This window comes from Triticum dicoccoides, chromosome 7A (genome assembly GCF_002162155.2).
Source record: "Triticum dicoccoides isolate Atlit2015 ecotype Zavitan chromosome 7A, WEW_v2.0, whole genome shotgun sequence".
NCBI lineage: Eukaryota > Viridiplantae > Streptophyta > Magnoliopsida > Poales > Poaceae > Triticum > Triticum dicoccoides.
The window spans coordinates 28,527,523-28,554,721 of NC_041392.1; the positions used below are offsets into that span (position 1 = coordinate 28,527,523).

The window sequence follows — 27,199 nt, forward strand, 5'->3', positions numbered from 1 at the left end:
AGTACCAACACATGCTCGGCCATATTATTTGGCGGTGTTTGTTTTCATGCGCAACCGACACTCAGCGGCATTGCAGAGATAAAATTTTCATCTGTCCACATTGGAAGGTAGAATGGATACTTCCGTTTCTCCAAGTGGATGTTACATATATCTCGGAAAGAAGCCTCCAAGATATGTGACTGTACCTTAACTTGTTTCAAATGCACGTAACACCACTTGCTCCATTAATGATATGTTAGTTAGTGTAGTTAATTATTGATGTTCCTTTCGGCCTGTACTATCCAAGGTGATTGCCATCGAAGGCAGCCAAGAAGTCAATGATGAGCTATCTAACCAATTGATAAATTCATAGGAATAAATAAGTCTAACAATGATACTATATCCACATTAGGAAAAGTACTAGCTAAACCAAAGTAATATCTCTCGAAACGGTCTTTTGCCCCACTTTATGGATAAAACCATGAATAAAACCACACGGCCAAACTATACATAGTATTGAGGAAATCCCCATACAGGCTGATCAAAAGAAAACACGACGTCGAGCATGCTAACAAGAACAATGCTACCACAGCAAGACGCAACCAAGGACGCTGATGACAAGTGACCACGCACCATCAAGAAAAACCATTAGACTTTGACGCAGCAGTATCACCAAACTGTCTCTGGGGAGGACCCCCATGCCCTCTCTTTTCGAACCGAGGAGCACCAACCTGCGGGCAGGCAGAAAGTACGGACAGCGGACATGAGGAGGTGTCACATGTAAAGGTAAGGGGAACACGAGAACGAACCATCCCGAACAAGTCGCCGCGACCCAGAGACTCCCACATTCATAGGCGATTCCCCCATGAGGGTGACGACACAAAGCGCCACCGCAACCACCTAAGAGAACAAATGTATTCAGCTTGACCGTCGGGAAAGGGTGGGGAGCTAGCCAAGATGGCAGCCCCAAGAGGAATGTAGCACCCTCAGGTATCGTTATCGGTGCTGGCACCGATGCACTAAGCTTTTGCTCGGCTCCTCCTGCACACCTCACCGTAGGTCCTGAAGCCACCAGGCCCATCATGAAAGGGGCCCAACATGACGGAACTATGACTCCATATATAGATCACGTCATGATTGCCATCGACTGTGACAACTTCGCTTGGACGTCCCTCCATAGTCCACCTCGCCACCCACATGGCCGAGGAACACCACTAACACCCACTGCAACATTGCTCCCTAGAGAGCCAGCTATGCAGCCCACCATCCATGGCCGCCGCCCCGACATTCATCTCCCTGAGCCCTCTCCTGGTAACAAACATGTAGTCAGCAAGCACTGGAGGAAAGGGTGTGAAGGCACCTCCTTCCCCACCCCTGGACAATCCCTAAGCCACATGCACCCATTCAGATCTAGAAGCAGATGATCCCAACTCGACGACTGCCATCCACCTCTTGCAGCGGCAACCATCAAGCTCCAAGCCCCCAAATTGCCCCCCACCACTAGTGGTGCTTGGATCTGAGCGGGAACACACCACCAGACACTGTCCAACCTCGACTAGGTAAAGGGCGAGTAGTACGGCAGCACACTGACTACTGAGTGGGGAGGGGCGATTGTTGCAACCTTCGGACAGTGGCCCCCGTACCACCAGGCACCGGCCATCGGCAAGACAGGGGAAGGCAGACCAGCCGGCCAGCCAGCAGCAGGAGCCAATGCCCGACTAGGGATAGAACTCAGGGCTTCGTGAACCTCTCCCATCCATGGCTTGGCCTGGCAGCATGCCCGGGGCCTTACCTAAGATTCTTTATAAAAACATAAAATGCATTCCTTGTCCCTTAACTTGAGCAGTTAATTCAGTCATCCTATTTTCAAACGCAAGTCTCCCTTCGTAATCAGCTGACATGTCAGCCCCTAAGGGCTAACACACTAGTGGATAAGTTCAAAAAAAACACGCCAATGGATATGGAAAGGTTTTGTCCGGTAAAAGGTTTTCCTTGTATTTCCAAATCTTGGTTTATTTTCTTATCGTTCTTAGCCTTCAAGTTGTAACGTAACTCGGCTCAGTATCTTGCGAGGTTTGTATCAATTGAGATAAGCTATAACATTTCCTTTTTTTTGCGAGTGAGCGCTAACATTTATATTTTGTATTAGAACATAATGAGAAGTTTGTATGCACGAGCTGCTTCTTCCACCCACATCAGAATCCTTTCAGTTATGAGATAGCTCGAAATTCTCATTTCCTGGATATTTTGTTGCCGAGTGAACTCCAAAGGACTAGAGATTTCATGGTACCTGCGATCCGCATGCATCAACTTTTTTTAGAACTAAGGCTCACAAGTCACAACCTGCTCTTTATGAACAGATACAGAGGGTACTCAAACTTGCTGTTGACTCCGATTTAAAAAAAAACTTGCAGTGGATTTCTCGAAATGTTTTTGGGTTGTTATTGTTAGAGTTTGAGTAGTAGTTGTAGTTTAATCTCAACTATCTCTTCCTTCCTCTCCCGGTTCTATTCCTTCTTGTATTCAAACAGGATTCCTAATCCTTCTCTTGTAACTCACGGCAAGGTGTTTTTGCCAACATATAAATAAACAGCCGCGGCTCTCCTCCAGGAGAGTAGGAACGCTTCCGATCGATCTAATATGGTATACAGAGCCTAGTCTCTTCCCACGTCTAGCGATCCCCACATCTATCGATACAGAAACCAGAAAAACCAGCTATCGCCAGAAACCCAATCGCCATGGCCGGTTCCAGTAGCGTCGGCCTCAACCTCGGAGCTCCGCCAACAGAGAAGCTCACAAGGGGAAATTTTCTCCTTTGGAAAGCGCAGGTAATGCCGGCACTGCGAGGCGCACAAGTAACCGGCCTCCTCGACGGCTCAGATGCCGCACCGCCAAGATCGGTGGAGGTCACGAAGGCAGACAAGACCACGGCCATCGAACCAAACCCTCTATATGGACCGTGGCTGGCGAAAGATCAACAGGTTCTGAGCTACCTGTTGAACTCGCTCACCCCTGAAATCCTGGCGCAGGTCATTGGTAAGGAGAGTACTCATGATCTATGGATTGCTCTTACCACACTGTTTGCTGCGCAGTCCCAATCCAGGATAACAAATTTGAGAATTGCCATCTCCAACACCAAGAAGGGCAATATGTCAAGCAACTCCTTCATCGCCAAGATGAAGAGTCTCGGGGATGAACTTGCAGCCGCCGGTCGTCCAGTGACCGATGGCGAGATGGTTGACTATATCCTCGCCGGCCTTGATCGGGACTACGATCCCATAGTTGCTGCAGTCGGCGCAATCAAAAATTCAATCACCGTGGATGATCTTTTCTCACAGATCGCAGCCTTCGACCAGAGGATGGAGATGTTGGGCGACGGGCCTTCAGGTTTTCGTTCGTCTGCAAATACCATGTACAGAGGTCGTGGGCAGTACCGCAACAGAGGAAGTCGCGGGAGAGGGAACAGAGGGCGCGGCCGTGGCAATCGCGCCCCTTCTTCTTCTGCTCGCGGAGGTGGCGGCAACTACCAGCAACGCCAGCAACAACCTCCAGAACAACAGCAGCAGCAACATGAAGGGGACTATCCAGAGTGCCAGATCTGTTATAAGTTCCATCCCGGAGGTGCAAGGGCCTGCTGGCTTCGGTATGATGATGATCATGAAGAGAGGAAGAAGGCCAACCTCGTCACTAACTCCTACGGGATTGATACAAATTGGTATGCAGATTCCGGAGCTACCGAGCACATAACAGGGGAGCTCGACAAACTGACAATGCGAGAAAGATACCACGGAGGTGACCAAATTCACACAGCAAGTGGATCGGGTATGGAAATTTCTCATATTGGTAACTCAATTGTTAAAACCCCCAAGAAAAATTTGCATCTTAATAATGTCTTACACGTCCCTCATGCATCAAAAAATCTTGTCTCAGTTCATCGATTTACTCTTGATAACCAAGTTCTCATAATATTTTATCCTTATTCTTTTGTGGTTAAGGACTTGGCAACGAGGAGAGTCATTCTTAGAGGAAAGTGTGAGGGAGGTCTCTACCCACTTATATCATCCATCTCTTCATCAGGGTCCAATAAACAAGCATGGAGTGTTACCAAACCATCTTCAGCAAAGTGGCATCGTCGCTTGGGTCATCCTTCTTCAACTATCGTTCAGCATGTTCTTAGTAGAAATAAACTTCCTTATGAGTCTAGTGTTGAGTCAGTTTGTGATGTGTGTCAACAAGCTAAGAGTCATCAGTTACCATATCCTATCTCTACTAGTGTATCTACTGCTCCTTTGCAACTTATTTTTTCAGATGTTTGGGGACCAGCCCCTACATCCGTCGGTAGATTCTCATACTATGTAAGCTTTATTGATGATTATAGTAAATTTACTTGGATTTATTTGCTAAAGAAAAGATCCGATGTATTCCAAATCTTTACCAATTTTCAAAATCTTGTTGAACGTCAATTAAACTCCAAAATCCTTGCTATGCAAACGGATTGGGTTGGTGAGTATGAAAAACTCAATTCCTTTTTACAAAAAATTGGAATTTCACATCATGTCTCTTGTCCCCATGCTCACCAACAAAACGGTTCTGCTGAACGAAAACACCGTCATGTTGTTGAAGTAGGACTTGCATTGTTAGCTCATGCATCTATGCCTCTTAAATTTTGGGATGAAGCTTTTCTTACTGCCACATATCTTATCAATATTCGTCCTAGCAAAGTCATCAAATTTGAGAATCCTATCACACGTCTTTTTGGTATCACTCCCGATTACACATCTCTTCGTATTTTTGGTTGTGCTTGTTGGCCTAATCTTAGACCCTATAATACACGCAAACTTGCGTTTCGTTCAAAAAAATGTGTCTTTTAGGATACAGTCCCATGCACAAAGGGGTTAAGTGTCTTGATGTCTCTACTGGTAGGGTCTATATCTCAAGAGATGTCATCTTTGATGAATCTGTTTTCCCGTTCGAATCTCTTCATCCAAATGCCGGCGCTCTTCTTCGCAAAGAAATATTGCTTCTACCAGATTTTGATCAAGGGGATGATAACAATTGTGCTAACCAAACTGATGAAAATACTCCTGCCTCTACTCCTGCTGTTATGCCTGTGCAGGTACCTGAAGAAAATTTGGTTCAAAATGATCAAAATTATGTAAATCAGGCGTTATTTCATGTAGAAGAGGCTGGCGCAGTTCACGAGGAAGATATGGCGGCGCCTGCTACACCTGTGCGCCTGGCAGCCTCGGATCACTCGCGCGGATCCACCTGGGATCGCTCGCCCGGTAGCAGCGGCAGCGGCAGACAGTCCGACCAGGGAACAGCGACAGGATCCCCAGCAGCCCAATCAGCGGACGAACCGCGGGCCACGCGCGTGACAGCGACAGGCCAACCAGCAGTCGAGCGCGGCCGAACCGCGGGCAGTACGCGGCCCACGCGCGGATCAGGAATCGAGCGCATGCAGCCAATGAGCGCCTCTGCGCGCATGCATTCACCGGGATCCGCTGCGGACAGGAATACTGCAGCCCAGGACACCCTCGCCTCAGGATCTGCCACACCGATGACCACATGATCTTCTGCGTCTGCCGAGTCTGCACATGTGGAAGACTCATCTGGATCTTCTGTGGACAGTCAGATTGTGCCTTTTTCTGTGCAACCGCAGCAACAACTTGCCACTTCATCAAGGGTTATGACCCGTTTACAGAAAGGTATTCGAAATCCGAAAATAAGGAAGGATGGCACTGTACCATATGGCATGTTGTGTATTTCAGGTGAACCAGCAAAATTAAGTGATGCGCTTAAAGATCCCAAGTGGAAAAAGGCTATGGATGAAGAATATGGTGCTCTTATGAAGAATAAAACATGGCATTTGGTCCCCAACCAAAGAGGTAAAAATATCATTGGTTGCAAGTGGGTTTATAGAATTAAGAGAAAAGCAGATGGCTCTATTGATAGGTACAAGGCACGTCTAGTTGCAAAAGGATTTAAGCAACGTTATGGTATTGATTATGAGGATACTTTTAGTCCTGTTGTGAAAGCTGCTACCATAAGACTTGTGCTAGCCATTGCTGTTTCCAGGGGATGGAGTCTTAGACAGCTAGACGTTCAGAATGCGTTTTTGCATGGTGTTCTGGAAGAGGAGGTCTATATGAGGCAACCACCAGGGTATGAAAATCAACAAGCACCGCACTATGTTTGCAAACTTGACAAAGCTCTTTATGGTCTGAAATAGTCTCCTAGAGCATGGTTCTGAAGGTTGAGCTTACAATTGAAGCATCTTGGTTTTGTTGCATCCAAGGCTGACACGTCTCTCTTCATTTATAGCAAAGCAAATACTGTCATGTTTGTGCTAATTTATGTTGATGATATCATAGTTGCAAGCTCTTCACAAAATGCCACTAATGCTCTCTTGCATGATTTAAGTTCAGAATTTGCCTTGAAGGATCTTGGTGATTTACACTTCTTCCTAGGCATTGAAGATAAGAAAGTTCAAGATGTCATAGTGTTGAGTCAAGAAAAATATGCTACTGAACTTCTAACTCGTATGGGAATGAAGGATTGCAAGCCTTCACCTACTCCATTGTCTTCTTCAGAACAACTTTCAGCACATGAAGGATAAATACTTAAGGAAGAGGAAAGCACCAAATATAGAAGCACTGTTGGAGCTTTACAGTACTTGACTTTGACAAGACCAGACATATCATTTGCTGTAAACAAGGTTTGTCAATATCTACATGCTCCTACCTCCACTCATTGGTCAGCTGTCAAGAGGATTGTACGATATGTTAAGCACACTGTGAGTTTGGGACTTCAATTCAGACGTTCTAGTTCTTCACTTGTTAGTGCTTTCTCAGATGCTGACTGGGCAGGATGTATCGATGATAGAAAGTCAACTGGATGATTTGCGGTATTTTTTGGTCCAAACCTTATTTCCTGGAGTGCTAGGAAACAAGCTACAGTGTCAAGGTCAAGTACAGAGGCTGAGTACAAATCATTAGCAAATGCCACTGCTGAAATCATTTGGGTGGAATCATTGCTTGATGAATTAGGGATTAAGCAACACCGTATTCCATGTTTGTGGTGTGATAATTTGGGAGCCACCTATCTCTCTGCTAATCCAGTTTTTTATGAAAGGACTAAACATATTGAAATTGATTTTCATTCTGTGTGGGAAAGAGTGGCAGAGAAGAAGTTGGACATAAGGTTCATTCCATCCAAGGATCAAGTGGCAGATGGATTCACTAAAGCTTTGCCAGTTAAGCTCTTTGAAGAGTTCAAGAGAAATCTCAACATAGGATAGTTTAGATTAAGGGAGGGTGTTAGAGTTTGAGTAGTAGTTGTAGTTTAGTCTCAACTATCTCTTCCTTCCTCTCCCGGTTCTATTCCTTCTTGTATTCAAACAGGATTCCTAATCCTTCTCTTGTAACTCACGGCAAGGTGTTTTTGCCAACATATAAATAAACAGCCGCGGCTCTCCTCCAGGAGAGTAGGAACGCTTCCGATCGATCTAATAGTTATATTACATACCTCTGTTCAGTCAAGAAATGACATGAGGTGCAAGTTACCTCCTAGTGAACCATAGAATTTTGAGCTTCCCTTTTGTTTACTCTTAGAACGGAACCTAAGAAATTTTGGTAAAACTCAAAATAATCGGCAGCATGAGAAACACCATTATATCTATTTACTGGCCAATTTCCCCAAAAATAAAATTAGGGGCCTTCCGGCCTATTCAGGCAATTCAATTGCATTTCCGACTTCCCAAGTCACCCAGCGTTATACTCCATCGACGACAATTGAAGACTTTGTCACCGGCTACTACTTAGTACTCGCTACTATGTGAGCATTTATATCTGCATGTATCTGTCTGTTATTCAAAACAATATCTGACTGCTTTCCTCCACTCCATGGTAAACGACACTTATACCCATCTGGGCACCGCGAGGAACATTTGGATAGTCTATCAGGTATCTATATTGATTCCGGGTTTATGCATATTTGGAGCTGCAGATATAGATTTCAGTCACTTCGGGCTTAATGCTTGCAACAATGGCGTATGATGGAGTTCCTTCATGCTATTCTTGCAGTGGTCATGCAAGTTTGATCCTCGGAAGCTACACACAAGTCACTAGGATCATAGTTTCTGAGCCGCTAAGTTAACAGAAGGCTCAAATTAATATCCTTGGGTTATGAGATGATGAACCAGACTAACCTTGTCGACTGTTCTCGCCCCAACTGAAGCCCATTAGACCTAAGACAAAACCATGTCCTGCCGTACTACCCAATACTTCCTTGGAAATCAATTAGATTTCATCTCTCTTCTATTGTTAACAAATATATAGTTCATAGACGCAAATATATAGTAGAGGAAAAAAACAACTATACACAGTATACAATATAGAGAAAATCTAGCCTTGTAAATATCCATGTTTAAGAATGAGAGAATTCATCCGATTAACCAGTTAAGTTGCCAATTAATCGTACTCGTTGGGTCACCGAGTAGCCAAACAACTGATATATCATGCAATTAATTGATTAAATGACCGATTAACTTGTCGATTAGCCTATTAATCCCCTACTCGTCAGTGAACCGAGCAGCTACCACTTAACGATTTCCTCAACAAGGATAAATATGCGGGTCACCCTGCAAGTTTCATTATAAGAAATACACTGAGTTATCCACTGGTAGTTCCATGAAAATGGACATGCAAATAGACGACCACCAGGGGAGCAGGTCTCCATGGCTACCGGCGGTTTATCAGTTGCTTACAGCCATGCCGGAAAGTACGGTCCCAGCATACTCTACCAAGCTGTCGACGTCCTGGAACACCGCCTTGGCAGCGTCCAGCTCCGTGAAGCGCTCCATCCATGCCGCCAGCAGCGGGGCCTTGCTGGCGCCGAAGAAGTTGTGACCGGAGATCTTCTCGGTGGCGTACACCCACGGGACCATGCCCCCGAGCAGGACGTCGAGGTAGCCGACGTCATCACCGCCCAAGAACCCCTTGCCCTTCGAGCACTCCCTCACTCCTTCCTCCAGCGCATCCACCGCTGCGATGGTCTGCCTCATCCACTCCGCCCTCTCCTCGACCTCGTCTGTCTTTGCCCTCAAGAGCATCCCCCACGGCGGCAGCACCTTGTCGTCGACGTAGGCGGCCCAGAAGTGGGCCACCGCACGCTCGTGGGGGTCGGCAGGGAGGAGGGCAGGGCCGATAGAGGCGAAGGTCTCGTCGACGTACTGGACGATGACCTGGGACTCACAGATGGGTTTGCCGCCGTGGATGAGCACGGGAACCATCCTGTGGACGGGGTTGGAGCGGAGGAGCAGCTCGCTCTTGTTGGTGAGGTCCTCCTCCATGTACTTGTAGCTCACGCCCTTGAGGTGGAGCGCTAGCTTCACCCTGGCCACGTACGGGCTAGCCCACGCCCCCAACAGCTTCACTTCCTCTCCCTTCCCCCCAGCCATTTCATGGAGAGGTCGATCGATAGTGTGTTAATTAGTTGGTGGGTGATAGATGAAATATAGCTGGTGCGGTACACTATATGTTTAGAGAGTAGAGAATAGCAACGACCAACACCTGCTCGTGCAAGAAGCATTTGTTTTGGCACACATACGATATGATTAATTAACTGTACCTAGTGTGGTAGTTAGAAATTACTCCTAGTGTCAAAACCACTCTTATATTACGGAACGGAGGAAGTATATATAGAGGAAATCAACGCGTCATCCATGATGCCCATGATTTATCTCCAACGCCGTGAATATTAATTACTCGGATGGTCAGCACAACATTGGGAGATAAGTATTGTTCTATCGGTAGATAGTAACATCGGAAGGTTCAATGGATACCTCGGTCTCTCCAAGTAAAAATTTCTTACATGTATCTCCAAAAGAAACTTCCAAAGCTCTGTGACTGTACCTCAACTTGTTTCAAATGTCCGTAGCACCACTTGCTCCATTAATGAGATGTTAGTTATTGTAGTTAATTATTGAGGTCACTTTCATCCTCTACTATCCAAGGGAATTATCACTGAAGGAAACAAGGAGTTAAATGATGAGTCATCTACAAAGTTGATAAGTTCACAGAACTAAACAAGTATAAAAATGATAACCCCGGAACTATCTGTCAAAACAGACTCTTGTCCCCCTCTATATATAAAGCTACATGATCGAACAACACATTATATTAAGGAAATTCACATATAGGCTGATCAAAAAACAATATACCCGATACGATACAACGATACTCAAACTCACAGTTGACTCCGATTTAAAATAAACTGGCAGTGAATTTCTCTGGAAGTGTTTTTCGGTTGTTATACATATCTCCACATTCCTTCCTCTGTTCATACAGGAAATGATACAAGGTGCAAGTTAATTACTCTCTCCTTTCCGGTTCATTGAGCTTATCTCAAAATGTTAGTTTTTCCATTTTATAAGTCTCAATTTGGTTGTTTCCCATCATATTTTCAAATTTCAAGGTGCATTAAATCACTGCATGCAAGTATTAAGAGAAAATTGACAAATGCATGTACTTTATGCATGCATGCATTGCAATTAATGCATTGGTAAACATATTTTTTTAGGAAAACAAGCGCATTAATTGAGTGCTTTTGCAAACTACCAAAATTATTCCATCACTCACCATCTACCTTGGTTGGTCAGATTTTTGAATTGAGCCCTATAAACCGGAAATGAGGTAGTGCTACCCCCATCATCTGCAGTGTAGTGCCAAAAACGCTCTTATATTATGGGTCGGAGGGAGTACCTCCTAGCCAACCACGAATCTTCAGCTTCCCCATTGTTTACTCTTAGAACCAAACCTAAGAAATTCTCGAAAAACAAAAAATAATCGGCAGTTCACTGCCCAGCATCAGGGCCAACCAGTTAAGTTGCCAATTAATCGTACTCGTTGGGTCACCGAGTAGCCAAACAACTGATATATCATGCAATTAATTGATTAAATGACCGATTAACTTGTCGATTAGCCTATTAATCCCCTACTCGTCAGTGAACCGAGCAGCTACCACTTAACGATTTCCTCAACAAGGATAAATATGCGGGTCACCCTGCAAGTTTCATTATAAGAAATACACTGAGTTATCCACTGGTAGTTCCATGAAAATGGACATGCAAATAGACGACCACCAGGGGAGCATGTCTCCATGGCTACCGGCGGTTTATCAGTTGCTTACAGCCATGCCGGAAAGTACGGTCCCAGCATACTCTACCAAGCTGTCGACGTCCTGGAACACCGCCTTGGCAGCGTCCAGCTCCGTGAAGCGCTCCATCCATGCCGCCAGCAGCGGGGCCTTGCTGGCGCCGAAGAAGTTGTGACCGGAGATCTTCTCGGTGGCGTACACCCACGGGACCATGCCCCCGAGCAGGACGTCGAGGTAGCCGACGTCATCACCGCCCAAGAACCCCTTGCCCTTCGAGCACTCCCTCACTCCTTCCTCCAGCGCATCCACCGCTGCGATGGTCTGCCTCATCCACTCCGCCCTCTCCTCGACCTCGTCTGTCTTTGCCCTCAAGAGCATCCCCCACGGCGGCAGCACCTTGTCGTCGACGTAGGCGGCCCAGAAGTGGGCCACCGCACGCTCGTGGGGGTCGGCAGGGAGGAGGGCAGGGCCGATAGAGGCGAAGGTCTCGTCGACGTACTGGACGATGACCTGGGACTCACAGATGGGTTTGCCGCCGTGGATGAGCACGGGAACCATCCTGTGGACGGGGTTGGAGCGGAGGAGCAGCTCGCTCTTGTTGGTGAGGTCCTCCTCCATGTACTTGTAGCTCACGCCCTTGAGGTGGAGCGCTAGCTTCACCCTGGCCACGTACGGGCTAGCCCACGCCCCCAACAGCTTCACTTCCTCTCCCTTCCCCCCAGCCATTTCATGGAGAGGTCGATCGATAGTGTGTTAATTAGTTGGTGGGTGATAGATGAAATATAGCTGGTGCGGTACACTATATGTTTAGAGAGTAGAGAATAGCAACGACCAACACCTGCTCGTGCAAGAAGCATTTGTTTTGGCACACATACGATATGATTAATTAACTGTACCTAGTGTGGTAGTTAGAAATTACTCCTAGTGTCAAAACCGCTCTTATATTACGGAACGGAGGAAGTATATATAGAGGAAATCAACGCGTCATCCATGATGCCCATGATTTATCTCCAACGCCGTGAATATTAATTACTCGGATGGTCAGCACAACATTGGGAGATAAGTATTGTTCTATCGGTAGATAGTAACATCGGAAGGTTCAATGGATACCTCGGTCTCTCCAAGTAAAAATTTCTTACATGTATCTCCAAAAGAAACTTCCAAAGCTCTGTGACTGTACCTCAACTTGTTTCAAATGTCCGTAGCACCACTTGCTCCATTAATGAGATGTTAGTTATTGTAGTTAATTATTGAGGTCACTTTCATCCTCTACTATCCAAGGGAATTATCACTGAAGGAAACAAGGAGTTAAATGATGAGTCATCTACAAAGTTGATAAGTTCACAGAACTAAACAAGTATAAAAATGATAACCCCGGAACTATCTGTCAAAACAGACTCTTGTCCCCCTCTATATATAAAGCTACATGATCGAACAACACATTATATTAAGGAAATTCACATATAGGCTGATCAAAAAACAATATACCCGATACGATACAACGATACTCAAACTCACAGTTGACTCCGATTTAAAATAAACTGGCAGTGAATTTCTCTGGAAGTGTTTTTCGGTTGTTATACATATCTCCACATTCCTTCCTCTGTTCATACAGGAAATGATACAAGGTGCAAGTTAATTACTCTCTCCTTTCCGGTTCATTGAGCTTATCTCAAAATGTTAGTTTTTCCATTTTATAAGTCTCAATTTGGTTGTTTCCCATCATATTTTCAAATTTCAAGGTGCATTAAATCACTGCATGCAAGTATTAAGAGAAAATTGACAAATGCATGTACTTTATGCATGCATGCATTGCAATTAATGCATTGGTAAACATATTTTTTTAGGAAAACAAGCGCATTAATTGAGTGCTTTTGCAAACTACCAAAATTATTCCATCACTCACCATCTACCTTGGTTGGTCAGATTTTTGAATTGAGCCCTATAAACCGGAAATGAGGTAGTGCTACCCCCATCATCTGCATTGTAGTGCCAAAAACGCTCTTATATTATGGGACGGAGGGAGTACCTCCTAGCCAACCACGAATCTTCAGCTTCCCCATTGTTTACTCTTAGAACCAAACCTAAGAAATTCTCGAAAAACAAAAAATAATCGGCAGTTCACTGCCCAGCATCAGGGCCAACCCTAGGCCATGACGAGGAGTGCGGCCCAAGTAGGGACCAATCGTATGCATGTACTATCACATAGGCAATTCCTATACGTGCGCTTTAAGCGCCCGTTTCTTTGTTCCCACAAACAGGCGCAACCCCCATTTGTATGCTGACTCGGCTCGTTTAGCTTGTTCTTTTTTTTCCAGTTCAAATGAAAAAAACATGAGTGCACCGAGGTGATTCGAACCTGCGTCTTCTTGTCGAGAGTGAAGTGCGGTAACCACCTGATAGACCACACATGCCATATTTACTTTCTCCACACACCGAAAAGAGATGAAATTCATCATCCACTCCTCCGGCATGACACGGCATAATCTCAACTTAATGAAGTTGTGATTAAGGGAGGGTGTTAAACACATGATATGTTGCACCCCGGCACACCAGGTAGTTAGGATAGATAGATAGATAGAGATAGGTTGTTTTCCTTTTCCTTTCTCTCCAAGTTATATCCCTTCCTTGATTATCTCCCTCTCATATGTAATCTCAACAATGTATGTGCTATTGTTGGGAGGTGTGCCCCACACTATATAACACGAACCCGTCGACCTCAACAGGCTAAGACATTTCTAGCTATCGCACAATCTGCAGTACAACAAGACGTTAAAAATATCTTTCTGGAACCGGCAGAGGGAAAACCCCAGGTTATTAGGTTATTATGGATCATGCTTTCAAAGTCTTTTTCTTGCTGATAGCATTTCATTGATTTCATAGACATATGCACTTCAAAACTGATGCCTGCCTTATGTTTCTTGACATACTAATAGGGAAAGTTGTAGCTGAGGTCGAGCGCACTGCACCCCTCTATCCCATCCGCTCAGCTTCTCCGAGATTCGTGCTTGGGACAACACCTTTTAGAGCCATATACACGGTACTTAGCACTAGTACACCAGTTTAACAGTCTAGGGAGGCAGTAGGGCGTAGCTGGTAGATTTCTAGGCAGTAGGCTACTGCGTGCACAGTGGTTGGTCATTTTGTTGTCTCACATGCACCGCTCCTCCAATAGGAAAAGAAGGAATAGTGCATCCTGCTGCAGCTGACCCGAGAGAGAAAAATAAAGAGCCAATTCTAGAGAGAAAAGTGTTGACAGAAGCTGTGTGGGGAATTCGGAGAAATAAGTTTTTTCTTGTAGGATTGAAAAAAGACAACGTTGTGACTGTGAGAGAGAACTTCTGCGCAAGAAAGACCGAGAGAGCTCTCTGCCTTTTTAAAGAGAGAGAGAGAGCGTTCATGTAAGAGAGCTCTTATTTTGTGAGATAAGAGAGGTGCTTTTTTTCGCAGGTCAAGAACAAAGTCATCGATCTGGAAATGAGAGAAAGAGACTGTAGAAGAGAGAGCTGCTTGTGCATATTCCATTTGCATGTGACAAGCTTTTACGAGAGACGGGATGTGACGAGAGAGACATCGCTTTGGGTCACGGGTCTACAACTTGCCCACATAGACAGAACAGCCATGTCAGATATAGGCCTCTAATCTCCATGCCACGAGCTGTAGCAGACACACATCTCAACGCAATTGCATGGCTCAGATAGTGGGTACGATGCGCCTCACCTTAGAAAAACTGCACTCCATATAATAAGGAACAATTCAATACGAGAGTAATGTGTGCTTTTGCTAGACAAGGACAAGTTCGCTACAAATACATGTCCAAAGAAGCAATTCCATCATTGCTGTTAGATACTTAGATTCAGTGACTTCATTGATGTTCTGAGAAACATGGGAAAAGTTCAGTAGGCCAGCCAGCATGCATCCGGAGAAGGCTGACTGCATGTGTCGGAACCGTGTTAACATTATTCAGTATACTGAGTTACAGACCAATTTTCCAAAATGAACATTTGGCACGTTCCATACACTACAGGTATTCTCTCAGTTGAGTCAGGGAACTCAATTGCATTTCTGCCTGGCTGTGGCTGATGTTGACTTAATGGTTCATGCAATGCTTGCATTATGGTCATATAGTTCTAGCGTAACGTACTATGGAATCCTTCATATGCAACTCTGAACTCTCGCATCATGCAGATGCCATTTAGCCCACATGAGTTGCAATATTAGTATCACACTTTTTGCGTTGTTGGTTTAACTAAATTTTACTGGGTGCACTGCCTATTTATAAATCTTTATACCATTTCCTCAACTTTTCCTCAGTGTGAAAATTAGCTGAAATTTTAGAGCAAACTGAAAATGATTATTTGCTCCAAAGTATACATGCGGTTAGCAAGTTAACAACGGAAAATTATGTGCAGCTGACCAACACAAGAAACACTTACTCTTCATGAGCTACACGACATTCAGCATTATCACGCTTATTGTGCAGCTATAACCGGCATTATTTTAATATTGCTCACTTCATTTCTTTATATATTCCATTGTTTTAAATATCCCGCTATAGCTCCGCTATAGCATATGCTATAACGTTTAGAATAGGTCGTGCACTAAGGCTCTTCACTCCAAACACATGAACAAACATTTTAAATAGCGCGCTATAGCACCGCTATAGCACGCTATAGCGTTTAGAAGAGGTCCGATGCTAAGAGGCTTAGCGCGTTATTTAAAACATTGATATATTCTAAGGCACATGCACCTTTTCTGCTGGGTTCCTTCGGTTTCGTCATACACTACTACTTTATTTTGATGTGTTTTTTACTTTTTTGCTGATGAGTTGAGATTTTAGAAGGAACTGAAAGGGAATGTGGACAAACCTCGCTCGCGAACTTGGCTCGTTCCCACTGAGGAACACTGAAATTTTGACAGGAAATTGAGCTGCTGTAGATCGAAGATCCGTACAAGACTGGAAGCCCGGCAAAATGGACGTGATTTTATCCCATGAAGAGCTCAGTTTGTTTATTTCAAGTGGGGAATGCTCCAAGTGATTTACTGTTTTGTTGTTCCAAGTAATTAAAGAGTTTGATAACATGATACTTTTTCCTTCCTCGACATTATGTTGAAAAATATAATCCATCCGCACAATGTTTATACTATCAATTTGCCACCATCAGTGAGACCAAGTTTATATCGTTGAGTTCTGTCCATCCGTGAGTTGATATCATGACGGAAGGTGACATGCTGCGGTTCCACACCAACGGCGCGGTCGCTGATAAACTGTCAGAGGCATAGAGCTGAAGGAGGTTGCCGCGGGAGCTGAATTCCGACTTCCGAGTTGGCGGCCACCCACGACATTGCCTGTGAACCTGTCCCTAACCAAGGTCAACAGTTTCGGCTTGCATGGCAAGACTTGATTGTTTCTGCAATTGCAGTGAGGCTGTAACGCTAGCCCGCTAGTACGATTCCAACACTTGTAAATATATCTAAAACATTATTTTTTTCACCTCAAAGTGCAAATTTTCTCTGAGATTGCTTTGAAAGAAAAATCATTTTCTTCTTCTGATTCAACAAACTCTGGAAAACAATATTGAGTTAGTCTCAGCTGAGAAGCTTTGCAGTTGAGGAAGAAACTGTGATTTCCAGACAGGCAAAGGACGAAGGTACAATTTGATAAGAAAATGATGTGTTTTTTTTAGCCGAATCGCATACCATTCAGATAAAATGAATTAAATATATATATTTCAGTCACTTTGGGCTTAATGCTCGCAGCTCTACACACTGATGAGGTCCTTCAAAATGGTGATACATGCAGAAGCTAAAAGCGTGGAAGTACAACAAAGTAAAATTGTGCAGAGGAGCCATTATGGTCAATTTTGCATGGTGTTTTTTGTCTTTTGAGTCAGGTTTGCTAATAGGTTTTGGAGCAAGTACGACCAGGATGGCGATGCGTATAAGGTTCGAAGAAGCCTCAAAGTGCATCATGAGGGATCATGCATATAGAGGGCATCAAGCAATGCCCAAAGATGTGTACGGTAGAGAAAACGCATGGTGGAGCATGATGGCAGTCATACAGTCCGGCTACGGTAAGACATAACGTGGACATTCTGGATAGTCTAACGGATCGGCAAGATGTTGTTGGGCGAACCCTCTGGCGATGGAAGCCAAGCAGCCACCAGCGACACGAGCACCGGACTGAAGAAGAGAAACTCGACACGAACTCGAGCACACGAGTATTTGCGGTGACATACGCCCCGGCGATGAACGCTGTTCTTTCTTCACTGTATTCGACTCACAAACATAACACATACAATGTGACAAACACCCCAGTACTCACGCACATATGTACAAGGACTGGATGCTACGACTCACGACGTCAACAGCAGCCCCGGCAACCACCACGGGGACACCCACACGAGAGAGACCACTGAAGACTACATTGTTTCTCCTAGCTCCTTCTTGCTCTACACCGCGCCACACCTCTTTTTACATGCGGACACACGCACGCACTAGGCTGACCTTATCTTCTCCTAGACTCACTCCAGGATCCAACCAACCCAGCACACATGCACACATGCAGCTAGCTAACAAACTCCATGCATGGACTAACCAACTAATTGGCCCCATACACGTCCGGCCCTTGCGCTACCTCCTCTTAACGGCCAAAGGATTAGGCCAACCCAACATGCATGCAACTAACTACCTGACCAGATCCCTCGTACACACTTCAGTTCGTTGCCAGCTCCGCGCGGCCAACACCAACTGGTCATGATCAAGATTAGTGCTCACAGATGTCGGTCGAAATAGAAGAAGATGGTGTGATCGGCAACGAAGACGTAGGAACGTGATGATGAAGGTCACCAACTTCTTGGACGTGGAAACATGTGGCGCAAGTCCGGGGCCATATGCGGCTTTGACAAGACTATGGTGTGGGGTTGATTCAAGATGGTGCACATCCGAGCTTGAAGTCGATGGTGCGTGAGGGTGAGTTCCTTCATGCCTTTCTTGCATTCTGGTGTGTTGATGAGTATGTTGATTCTCTTCATGCTTTTCTTGCATTCTGGTCATATTAATTAACTCCTAATGAGCAAGACACCATTCATCAGCATCATACCTTCTGATTTTCTAAGTAACTGAGGTTTGAAATGTTGCTCCTCCGTCTCTATATATTTCTGTTTACTTCTAGCCCATGCATGTACGGAGTTTGTGTTTGTGTTCCTTTAGTTGGTCCTGACGTTATGAGATGCTGAACTGGACAGACTCCTGGTGTGTTGTGTTCTTGCTAGTGAGGTGAGATCTTAGAAGAAACTGAAGAGAGATGTAAACAGTTGTTCAGATTACTTGTGTGTACCACCCACTGTAGAACACCTCGACTGGAAATTGTGCGGCTACAGATATGACCGGCTGTCCTACCCACGCATAGGGTCTGATCATACCCAAAGAAAAGTGCACGGTGTACTCAAAGTGTGTAGAGTGAAGCCATGATTTTGGTGCTCTAAAGGAGTGTGCATCCTGCACTAGGCCACTCATATTTCATAACACAAGTTTGCGTTTGCTTGTTTTTTTGTTTAGATATTATGAATCCTCTAATCATTTCTGTTAACATCAAAATAATAAATTGCGATTTGCTGAGAGGCTAGTACCAGATCCTCTGAGTACTTTGTGCTGGCAGGATCAATGACGAGGACAATCCGATGCAGGGTGAAGTCGTGAGTGGGCATCAAGTCCTACTGGATAACAGAGTCCTACTGGATAACAGAGTCCTACTGCAGTGTATATATGTAGATGACTTATTTCAGCTTTCCCTTTTCACTCTTTCTTTCACGAGTTATGTAGCAATTATCACCACATGAAAGAAGAGATGTTTCTTCGTTTGCAAACTTTTCAAGGTAATGAGTGATCACTCACGATCAGCAGAGATGTATTGTTTTCAGTTGAAGCAGAGTGCAATCCCCAAACAGAGGCAGATGACTAGAGATGATCATGGCAAGATATCCTTAATCCAATCGACAAGTTTGCGTGGTAATCACTGTTGGAAATATGAGCAATTTACCAAGTGATTTTATTAATAAAAATATTAGATAAAGCATGACTAATATAACATGGATAAAAGTAGTCATGCGATTTGACAGAGAGAAGGTAAATAACATCTTCATATATTAACTGCAACCAAACATGTCTAAAGCAGATAGTAGAACAGGTTGCATATATGGCGTAGAACCTAACATATGTCGGACAAACACTAGAGCAAAGAACTGCGAGAGGACCTCTAACAGAAAGAGCAAGAACACGTACGGGACAACAGCAGCAGTAGCACTGGACTTGGGGTCGGTGTCCTCGCCAGTCATGTCGTCGATAAGGTTGTTGACGTCGGGGAAGAAGTCATCGTCGGGGAAGTAGTCGTCTGAGTCCGGGGCGTCCATGACGAAGTAGTCAGTAGTCGCTCCCCAAAAACCTTATCACCCTTTTCCCGTACAGGACTCAAAAGGTGCGGTTCCGGAGGCCTACTGTCCCGACCTGCGGTGCACGCCGGAAGCCGGGATGGGGAAGAACGTAGCAGCAGTGCAGTGCTCAGGAACTTGTGGCGAGAGGAAGAAGAGGTTCTGATGCGTCTCTTTGAGAGGAGCGACCTCCCATTTATAGGCGCAAGAGAAGGAGGCGAGAGGCTGCGCCGGGAGCTAAAGGGAACGCGGGAGATGAAACGAGCAGGCAGCAGCCGAAGGGTGCAGCGTTCGTATTCAATATCCACTACAGCAAAAATTTAGACATCGGCTCGTTCCCGCAACCCGCGGCGCGTCGTGATGAGGCGTGACGAGGCGGGCGGCGGAGGAGGAGCGCGCGTGGATGTCCCTCTTGTTCTCATGCTCATACAAGTGGGAAAAGAACCTCCCTTATAAGGAGGTCCAACTCTCACTAAACTAGCAATGTGGGACTAACCTTTAGTAGTATCCCTTACCTTGCACAAATGGGCTAAGTGGGTGAGGGAGTCCTGGATTAGGGGGTGTCCGGATGGCCGGACTATACCTTCAGCCGGACTCCTGGACTACGAAGATACAAGATTGAAGACTTCGTCCCGTGTCCGGAAGGGACTTTCCTTGGCGTGGAAGGCAAGCTTGGCGATACGGATATATAGATCTCCTACCATTGTAACCGACTTTGTGTAACCCTAACCCTCTCCGGTGTCTATATAAACCGGAGGGTTTTAGTCCGTAGGATAACATACAGAACAACAATCATACCATAGGCTAACTTCTAGGGTTTAGCCTCTCCGATCTCGTGGTAGATCTACTCTTGTACTACCCATATCATCAATATTAATCAAGCAGGACGTAGGGCTTTACCTCCATCAAGAGGGCCCGAACCTGGGTAAAACTTCGTGTCCCTTGTCTCCTGTTACCATCCGGCCTAGATGCATAGTTCGGGACCCCCTACCCGAGATCCGCCGGTTTTGACACCGACATTGGTGCTTTCATTGAGAGTTCCTCTGTGTCGTCGCTGTTAGGCTTGATGGCTCCTACGATCATCAATAGCGATGCAGTCCAGGGTGAGACCTTCCTCCATGGACAGATCTTCATCTTCGGCGGCTTCGCACCGCGGGCCAATTCACTTGGCCATCTGGAGTAGATCGAAAGCTATGCCCCTGGCCGTCAGGTCAGATTTGGAAGTTTAAACTACACGGCTGACATCCGCGGGGACTTGATCCTTGACGGATTCGAGCCACTGCCGAGCGCGCCGCACTGTCACGACGAGAGTGATCTGGCTCCGCCGCCGAACAGTGCCCTGGAGGCCGCACCCGCATCGGCTTCGACCCTTAATTCGGAGCCAACTGCGCCAATCGAGGATGGGTGGTTGGACACCGCCTCGGGGGCTACGATCCCAACGGCGATCGAGCCGAACACCAGCCCCGCACTCCGCGAGACTCGTGACTCCATGGAGCCGGGTTCCTCTTCGGACTCCGAACCCTCCACGCCCCTGCCGATCGAATCCGATTGGGCGCCGATCATGGAGTTTACTGCCACGGACATCTTTCAGCACTCGCCTTTCGGCGATATTCTGAAGACACTAAAGTCTCTCTCTTTATCAGGAGAGCCCTGGCCGGACTACGGTCAGCAAGGTTGGAATACGGACGATGAAGAAATTCAAAGCCCACCCACCACCCACTTTGTAGCCACTGTCGACGATTTAACCGACATGCTCGACTTCGACTCCGAAGACATCGACGGTATGGACGCCGATGAAAGAGACAATGAAGAACCAGCGCCTATTGGGCCCGGGAAAGCCACCTCGTCATATGACGTTTACATGGTGGACTCACCAAAAGATGACGACGAGGAGCGGAAGGACGCACCGAAGGCTTGTTCCCTCGAGAAGCAGTCAAAGCTGCGACGCAAGCGCCGCCCCAAATCCCGCCTCGACAGAAATAACGATCACACAGACCCAGCACTGGAGCAGGGCGAACCACTGCCGGACAACGGCAATCCGGATAATCAAACCGAACAAACAAATTCTATCAAGGATAATAGTCCGGACGACATAACACCGGACAGGCACCCGGAGCAGCAGAATGCCCGTAAAAGGCTTGTTGCCACCGCGAGGAGTCTTAAAAAGCAGAAGCAAAGGCTCAAGGCTGCACAAGACACACTCCAAATCAGATGGAGCAAAATACTCAAAACAGCAGCAAGGTACGGCGATAATCACCCCTCCAAGAGCTACCCAAAGCGGAAGCTGCTACCTGAATTCGATGAGGAGGCCTCAGACCCCCCACAACCAAATATCAAAGCAGCCACCTGGCCGGATAGACGACCCCTCTACCAACACAGAGCGGCACACAATGCCACTCACAATACAACACGCGACCCATGCGAGGGCTCGCACCCAAAGGACGGCGGAACAAGATCCATCTATGGCAAGCGCGCCCCAGCATACAATGCAACACAACAAACATCCGAACAACGCGGTACACCCAGCTACAGGGGTGCCGCACACCCCCTATGTTTCACCGATGAGGTGCTGGACCATGAATTTCCAGAGGGATTCAAACCCGTAAACATAGAGACATACGACGGAACAACAGACCCTGGGGTCTGGATTGAGGACTACGTCCTTCATATCCATATGGCTCGAGGAGATGATCTCCACGCCATCAAGTACTTATCCCTCAAGCTCAAAGGGCCAGCTCGTCACTGGCTTAAAGGCCTCCCCGAAAGCTCCATTGGAAGTTGGGAAGAGCTCGAAGACGCCTTCCGGGCAAATTTTCAAGGGACTTATGTCCGACCTCCGGATGTGGACGATTTGAGTCATATAACTCAATAGCCCGGAGAGTCAGCCCGAAAACTTTGGAACAGGTTTCTTACTAAAAAGAACCATATTGTCGACTGTCCGGACGCTGAAGCCTTGGGAGCTTTTAAGCATAGCGTCCGTGACGAATGGCTCGCCAGACACCTCGGCCAAAATAAGCCAAGAACGATGGCCGCGTTAACAAACCTCATGACCCGCTTTTGCGCGGGTGAGGACAGCTGGCTAGCCAGATGCAGCACCAGCGACCCAAGTACATCTGAAGTTAGAGATGGAAACGGGAAATCTCGGCGCAACAGCAATAACAAACGCCGGAATAAAGAAGACAGCACGAAGGGCACGGCAGTAAACGCCGGATTCAAAAGCTCTCGGACATGTCAGTAAAAGCCGCCCTCTAAAGGCACCAGGGATGAACTGTCCAGCCTCAACAAAATTCTGGACCAAGTATGTCAGATCCATAGTACCCCTGGTAAACCTGCCAATCATACCCACAGAGAATGTTGGGTCTTCAAGCAGTCCGGCAAGCTCAACGCCGTACACAAGGGGGAGGATACACCAAGTGCAGACGAGGACGAGCCTCCCAAGCAAGACACTGGGGAACAAAAGAAATTTCCACCAGAAGTCAAAACAGTAAACGTGTTACACGTGATCAAGGGAAAAAACAATGTGGCACTCCCAGGAAAATATACCCAAGTGCCTGTCACCGCGAAGTCCTGCCACTGGTCGTCTCAACCGATCACTTTCGACCATCGCGATTACTCAGCAAGTATCCGACACGCAGGATGGGCTGCCCTGGTATTAGACCCAGTAATTGGCGGATATCACTTCACACGAGTCTTGATGGACAGTGGCAGCAGTCTAAACCTAATATATCAGGATACAATCCGCGGGATGAGGTTAGACCCAACAAAAATTCGCCATAGCAATACTACCTTTAAAGGAGTAACGCCAGGCCCAGGAGCTCGTTGTGCGGGCTCCCTCCTACCACAAGTTATATTCGGCTCCCCCGATAACTTCCGTCGCGAGCATTTAACCTTCCACATCGCTCCGTTCCAAAGCGGCTATCAAGCACTGCTCGGACGTGAAGCTTTCGCTCGCTTTAATGCAATACCACACTACGCCTCCCTCACACTCAAGATGCCCGGTCCACGTGGCATCATTTCAGTGAAAGGAAATATCAAGCGATCTCTGCGCGCCGAAGAGAGTGCGGCTGCCTTGGCAGCCGCACACTAAAGGCGCCCGGACCAGCGAAAGCGTCCAATAGGTTGTCAAGACCTCAAACACAATTAATCAAGTCCGGCGCCGCTATTTATACCGAATAAGTGGTCACACCCCTATTTGTTAATACAAGGGGCTCAACGCGCGCGGACAAGTGGCAATTTTTTCTCATCTTGAATTATACATGGTTTCTTTAAAAACTATCTTTTTGCACGACAACTTTTTCACCTAAATTCCTCTCTTTACAGACGATCATCGTGCTACACCCGTCCAGGATACGGCACAACGGAGACATAGGCGCAGACGTGCAGCAGGGACCCGCTCCAAGGATTCTTTTTAGATTAAGACCCTGCATAAACCTTTTTTACTGTCTCTTGTTGATACATATCCACCGTTGAGAAGGATGCTGACGTCTTGGCATGTGGCCACGCCAGAATAATGCACGTACCTAGACACAAGGGGCTTCTTACAAAGGCCATTATTTAGGCCCGATTTATACCACAAAGACCGAATACCTTAGGGAGTGTTCGGCGTCGCGAGTTTGGCACTATATGCATCGGCTCCGAATCATTGTCTTTGGTCAAATGTTGGGTTTGCCCGGCTCCTGTGTTTTGGTGCCTTACATTCCGCTTTACCGGCTAAGGTAGCACCAGGAGAACTACTGCGATTGTGCCCTGGTTCATCCGGACAAGCACCTCAGTAGAGAAAGCCAAGATATAGCGTGAGACTGGTCAACCACTCGATGACCTGTTGGAATGTTAGAATTCCTCCGCCTTAACGAAGGGCCGTTTCCCGGCCAGGCATATACGCACCCCGGGATCGGGAGAGTGCGGAGCCACCAGGGGCTATCTAGTAGCCCCACTGTCAAACTCTTATGGCTAAGTGAAAGTGTTAAAGCATTATAGTCCGGTTGCCTCGCTCGCTCCGCTATCACCTCCTTAATAGGACCAGGACATTGGGTTAAGTGTAAACGCGTGTTTTTTGCGAGCACCTCCGCATTATATGCGTGGGGGTCGAAGCCGACGGCTGCAATCTTTCAGGTTATACACATGTATACATAAACGGCCGCCCAGGAGGCGTCATATTACTTTCAGGCAAAAGTATAAAAATAGCCTTATAAAAATTTATAAAAGCATTTCACTTAAAATGAGATTACATCTCACTCAAACATAATATTTTTTAAGCACTGGGTCTCTATCAAACGAGCACTCTCAAGAACTTCTTCAAAGTAGTGCTCAGCAGCCATTCGGCCTATGGCCGAATCCCGCGCTGCAACAGTGGTAGCATCCATCTCCGCCCAGTATGCTTTAACACGGGCAAAGGCCATCCGTGAGCCCTCTATGCACGCCGACCTCTTCATCGCATTTATGTGCGGCACCACGTTAAGGAACTGCTGCACCAAGCTGAAATAGCTGTTCGGCTTTGGCCTTTCCGACCATAGCTGATCCACAACAGACCTCATGGAAAGTCTGGACAACCTATTCAGTTCGGCCCATTCAGTTAATTGGTCAGTCAATGAAAGCGGACGTTCGGGAGAATGGAATTGTCTCCAAAACAGCTGGTCTACTTCACGGTCCGTCTGACCCTGGAAGTACTTGGCCGCATCAGCAACGCTCGCCGCCAAATCCATATACACATTCTCCGAACTCCACAGCCGATCTAGAGTGGCGTACCGTGGATCTCCGAACTTCCTCCGCAACGTAAAGGATTTCCCAGCTACAATATTCCCGGCTTCCCGCAGCTCCTCCTTCTTCGCCCTCATAGTAGAGCGGATGTCTTTCCTCGTCGCAGCAGCCTTCTCAAGGTCCGATGCCTTCGCTAGGTTTTCCTTTTCAAGAACCCGGTAACAGTCGGCGGCGGCTTTTAATTCTATGGCCATCTTGGCCATCTTATCCCGGCTCTCGCCATGCGCGGCCTTGTCGGCTTTCAACTCTTTGGCTGCCCTCAAAGCAACTGCATTACCAAACCTCGCTTGTTCCTTGGCTCGGGCAAGTTCCGCCCGCAAGGCTTCAACAGTGGCAGCTCCATCTGCAGTCACAACGTATTAAAGATACTGGCATCATGCTGCTCTTACTATGTGGCGTTTACCAGATAATGACACTTACCCTGTGCCTCGTCAAGCCTTTTGTTAACAAGCTCGATGTCGGCATCTGCCGCATCCAACTTCCATTTTAAATTGGAAAACTCGTTAGTCCGGCTAGCCACCGGAGCTTCCATCACCTGCACATAGAGGCAGTATGGTTATTACCTGGGAATATGATCCTCTGTTCGTCGTCGTTTCCGACGAAAACCAGAGTCTCAGGGGCTACTATCTACACAGGGCACACCTAGCATGTGCAGGATTATCATACATTATCTTTATGTACCTCAAAGCCTGTCAGTAGACTCAGAAATGCTTCATGCAATCTGCTTTCGGCGGACGAGATTCTCTCCATCACTGTATTCATCAGCACACGGTGTTCATCTGAGATGGCCGCTCGCCCCACCAACTCCCTCAGAACATCTGATCGCACACCAGACGGTGCCGGACTCTTTTGTCTGGTCTCTTAGGGAGTCGGACACTGGGAGCTTCGGGGGTCAATGGGATTATCTTCTGACCTCACCGGACTCGGAGAGGCCCTCCGTGACGACACTTCGGGGGCGCCCGCTTCCGGAGCGGAGGAGTCCGGAGGAGGCGTTTCGCTCTCCATCCTCTCTGGAAGAAGATCCCCTGAAGACGAGCTCATTTGAGAGGGGCTAAGGCCCGAACTGCAAAGATATATGCGGTGGTTATTTTCTCAGAAGAAAAAGATGGCATACCTGTACTATTAAAGTATTTCGGGTCACTTACGACTCGCTGGCGAATTGATCCCCCCGCAGACTTTGTGCGGCAAAAGCACCCCCCAAGGTAGGACCCTATGTGGGAGACTTCTTCTCCCATTTGGAAGCTTCGACTTCCGACTCTCTGGGCGCAGTCCTTTTCCTCCTCCGGTCGTCTTCCTTGATGAAGACGCTCGCTCCCTCGGTTAGAATGGGCAGCGTTGGGGGCCCGCGTCCGCCCGTATTATCCTCCCCAGTATCTTCCTTCAAGGGCTCCGGGCAAGGTGCGACCTGGAGCATCTTTTCCAATATCGGATTCTCCAAACCCTCAGGGAGGGGGGCCGAACACCGAATCAACTTCGCCTTTGTTAGCCAGTCCTGGTCAAAAAGCGAGCTCTCAGAAATAACTTTGTAACAAGTGAGAGATAGTATGTTCGGCCGGAAGATTCCTTACCTGTTCGGCGGCGCGGTTACTGCTCAGGCCCACGTCCTCGGTAATTTTTGGACACTCTACCTGAGGTCCGAAGAATGACTTATACATCTCCTCGTGCGTCAGGCCGAGGAAATTTTGAATGACACGCGATCTCGCGGGATTGAACTCCCACAAGCGAAGGGGCCGGCGTTTGCAAGGCTGGACTTGACGAACCAGCATAACTTGTATTACCGCAACCAAACAAAAATCTCCATTGAAGAGATCTCGAATGCGGCTTTGCAGTATAGGCACGTCCTTGGCTGGACCCCAGCTCAGACCTCTGCTGATCGA

The 27,199-nt window shown here is 46.9% G+C and overlaps 2 protein-coding genes across 2 annotated transcripts; both read right to left on the reverse strand.

The window, feature by feature from the left end:
- Positions 1-8,595: 8,595 nt before the first annotated feature.
- On the reverse strand, positions 8,596-9,445 carry LOC119331017 (probable glutathione S-transferase GSTU6). The gene has a single exon (XM_037604178.1). The coding sequence runs from the start codon at positions 9,437-9,439 to the stop codon at positions 8,735-8,737; it is 705 nt and encodes a 234-aa protein (XP_037460075.1). The 5' UTR covers positions 9,440-9,445; the 3' UTR covers positions 8,596-8,734.
- A 1,580-nt stretch (positions 9,446-11,025) lies between these two features.
- Positions 11,026-11,868, reverse strand: LOC119331652 (probable glutathione S-transferase GSTU6). Its single transcript, XM_037604812.1, has one exon. It carries the CDS (start codon positions 11,860-11,862, stop codon positions 11,158-11,160), a length of 705 nt encoding a protein of 234 aa, XP_037460709.1. The 5' UTR covers positions 11,863-11,868; the 3' UTR covers positions 11,026-11,157.
- Between the last annotated feature and the right edge of the window lie 15,331 nt (positions 11,869-27,199).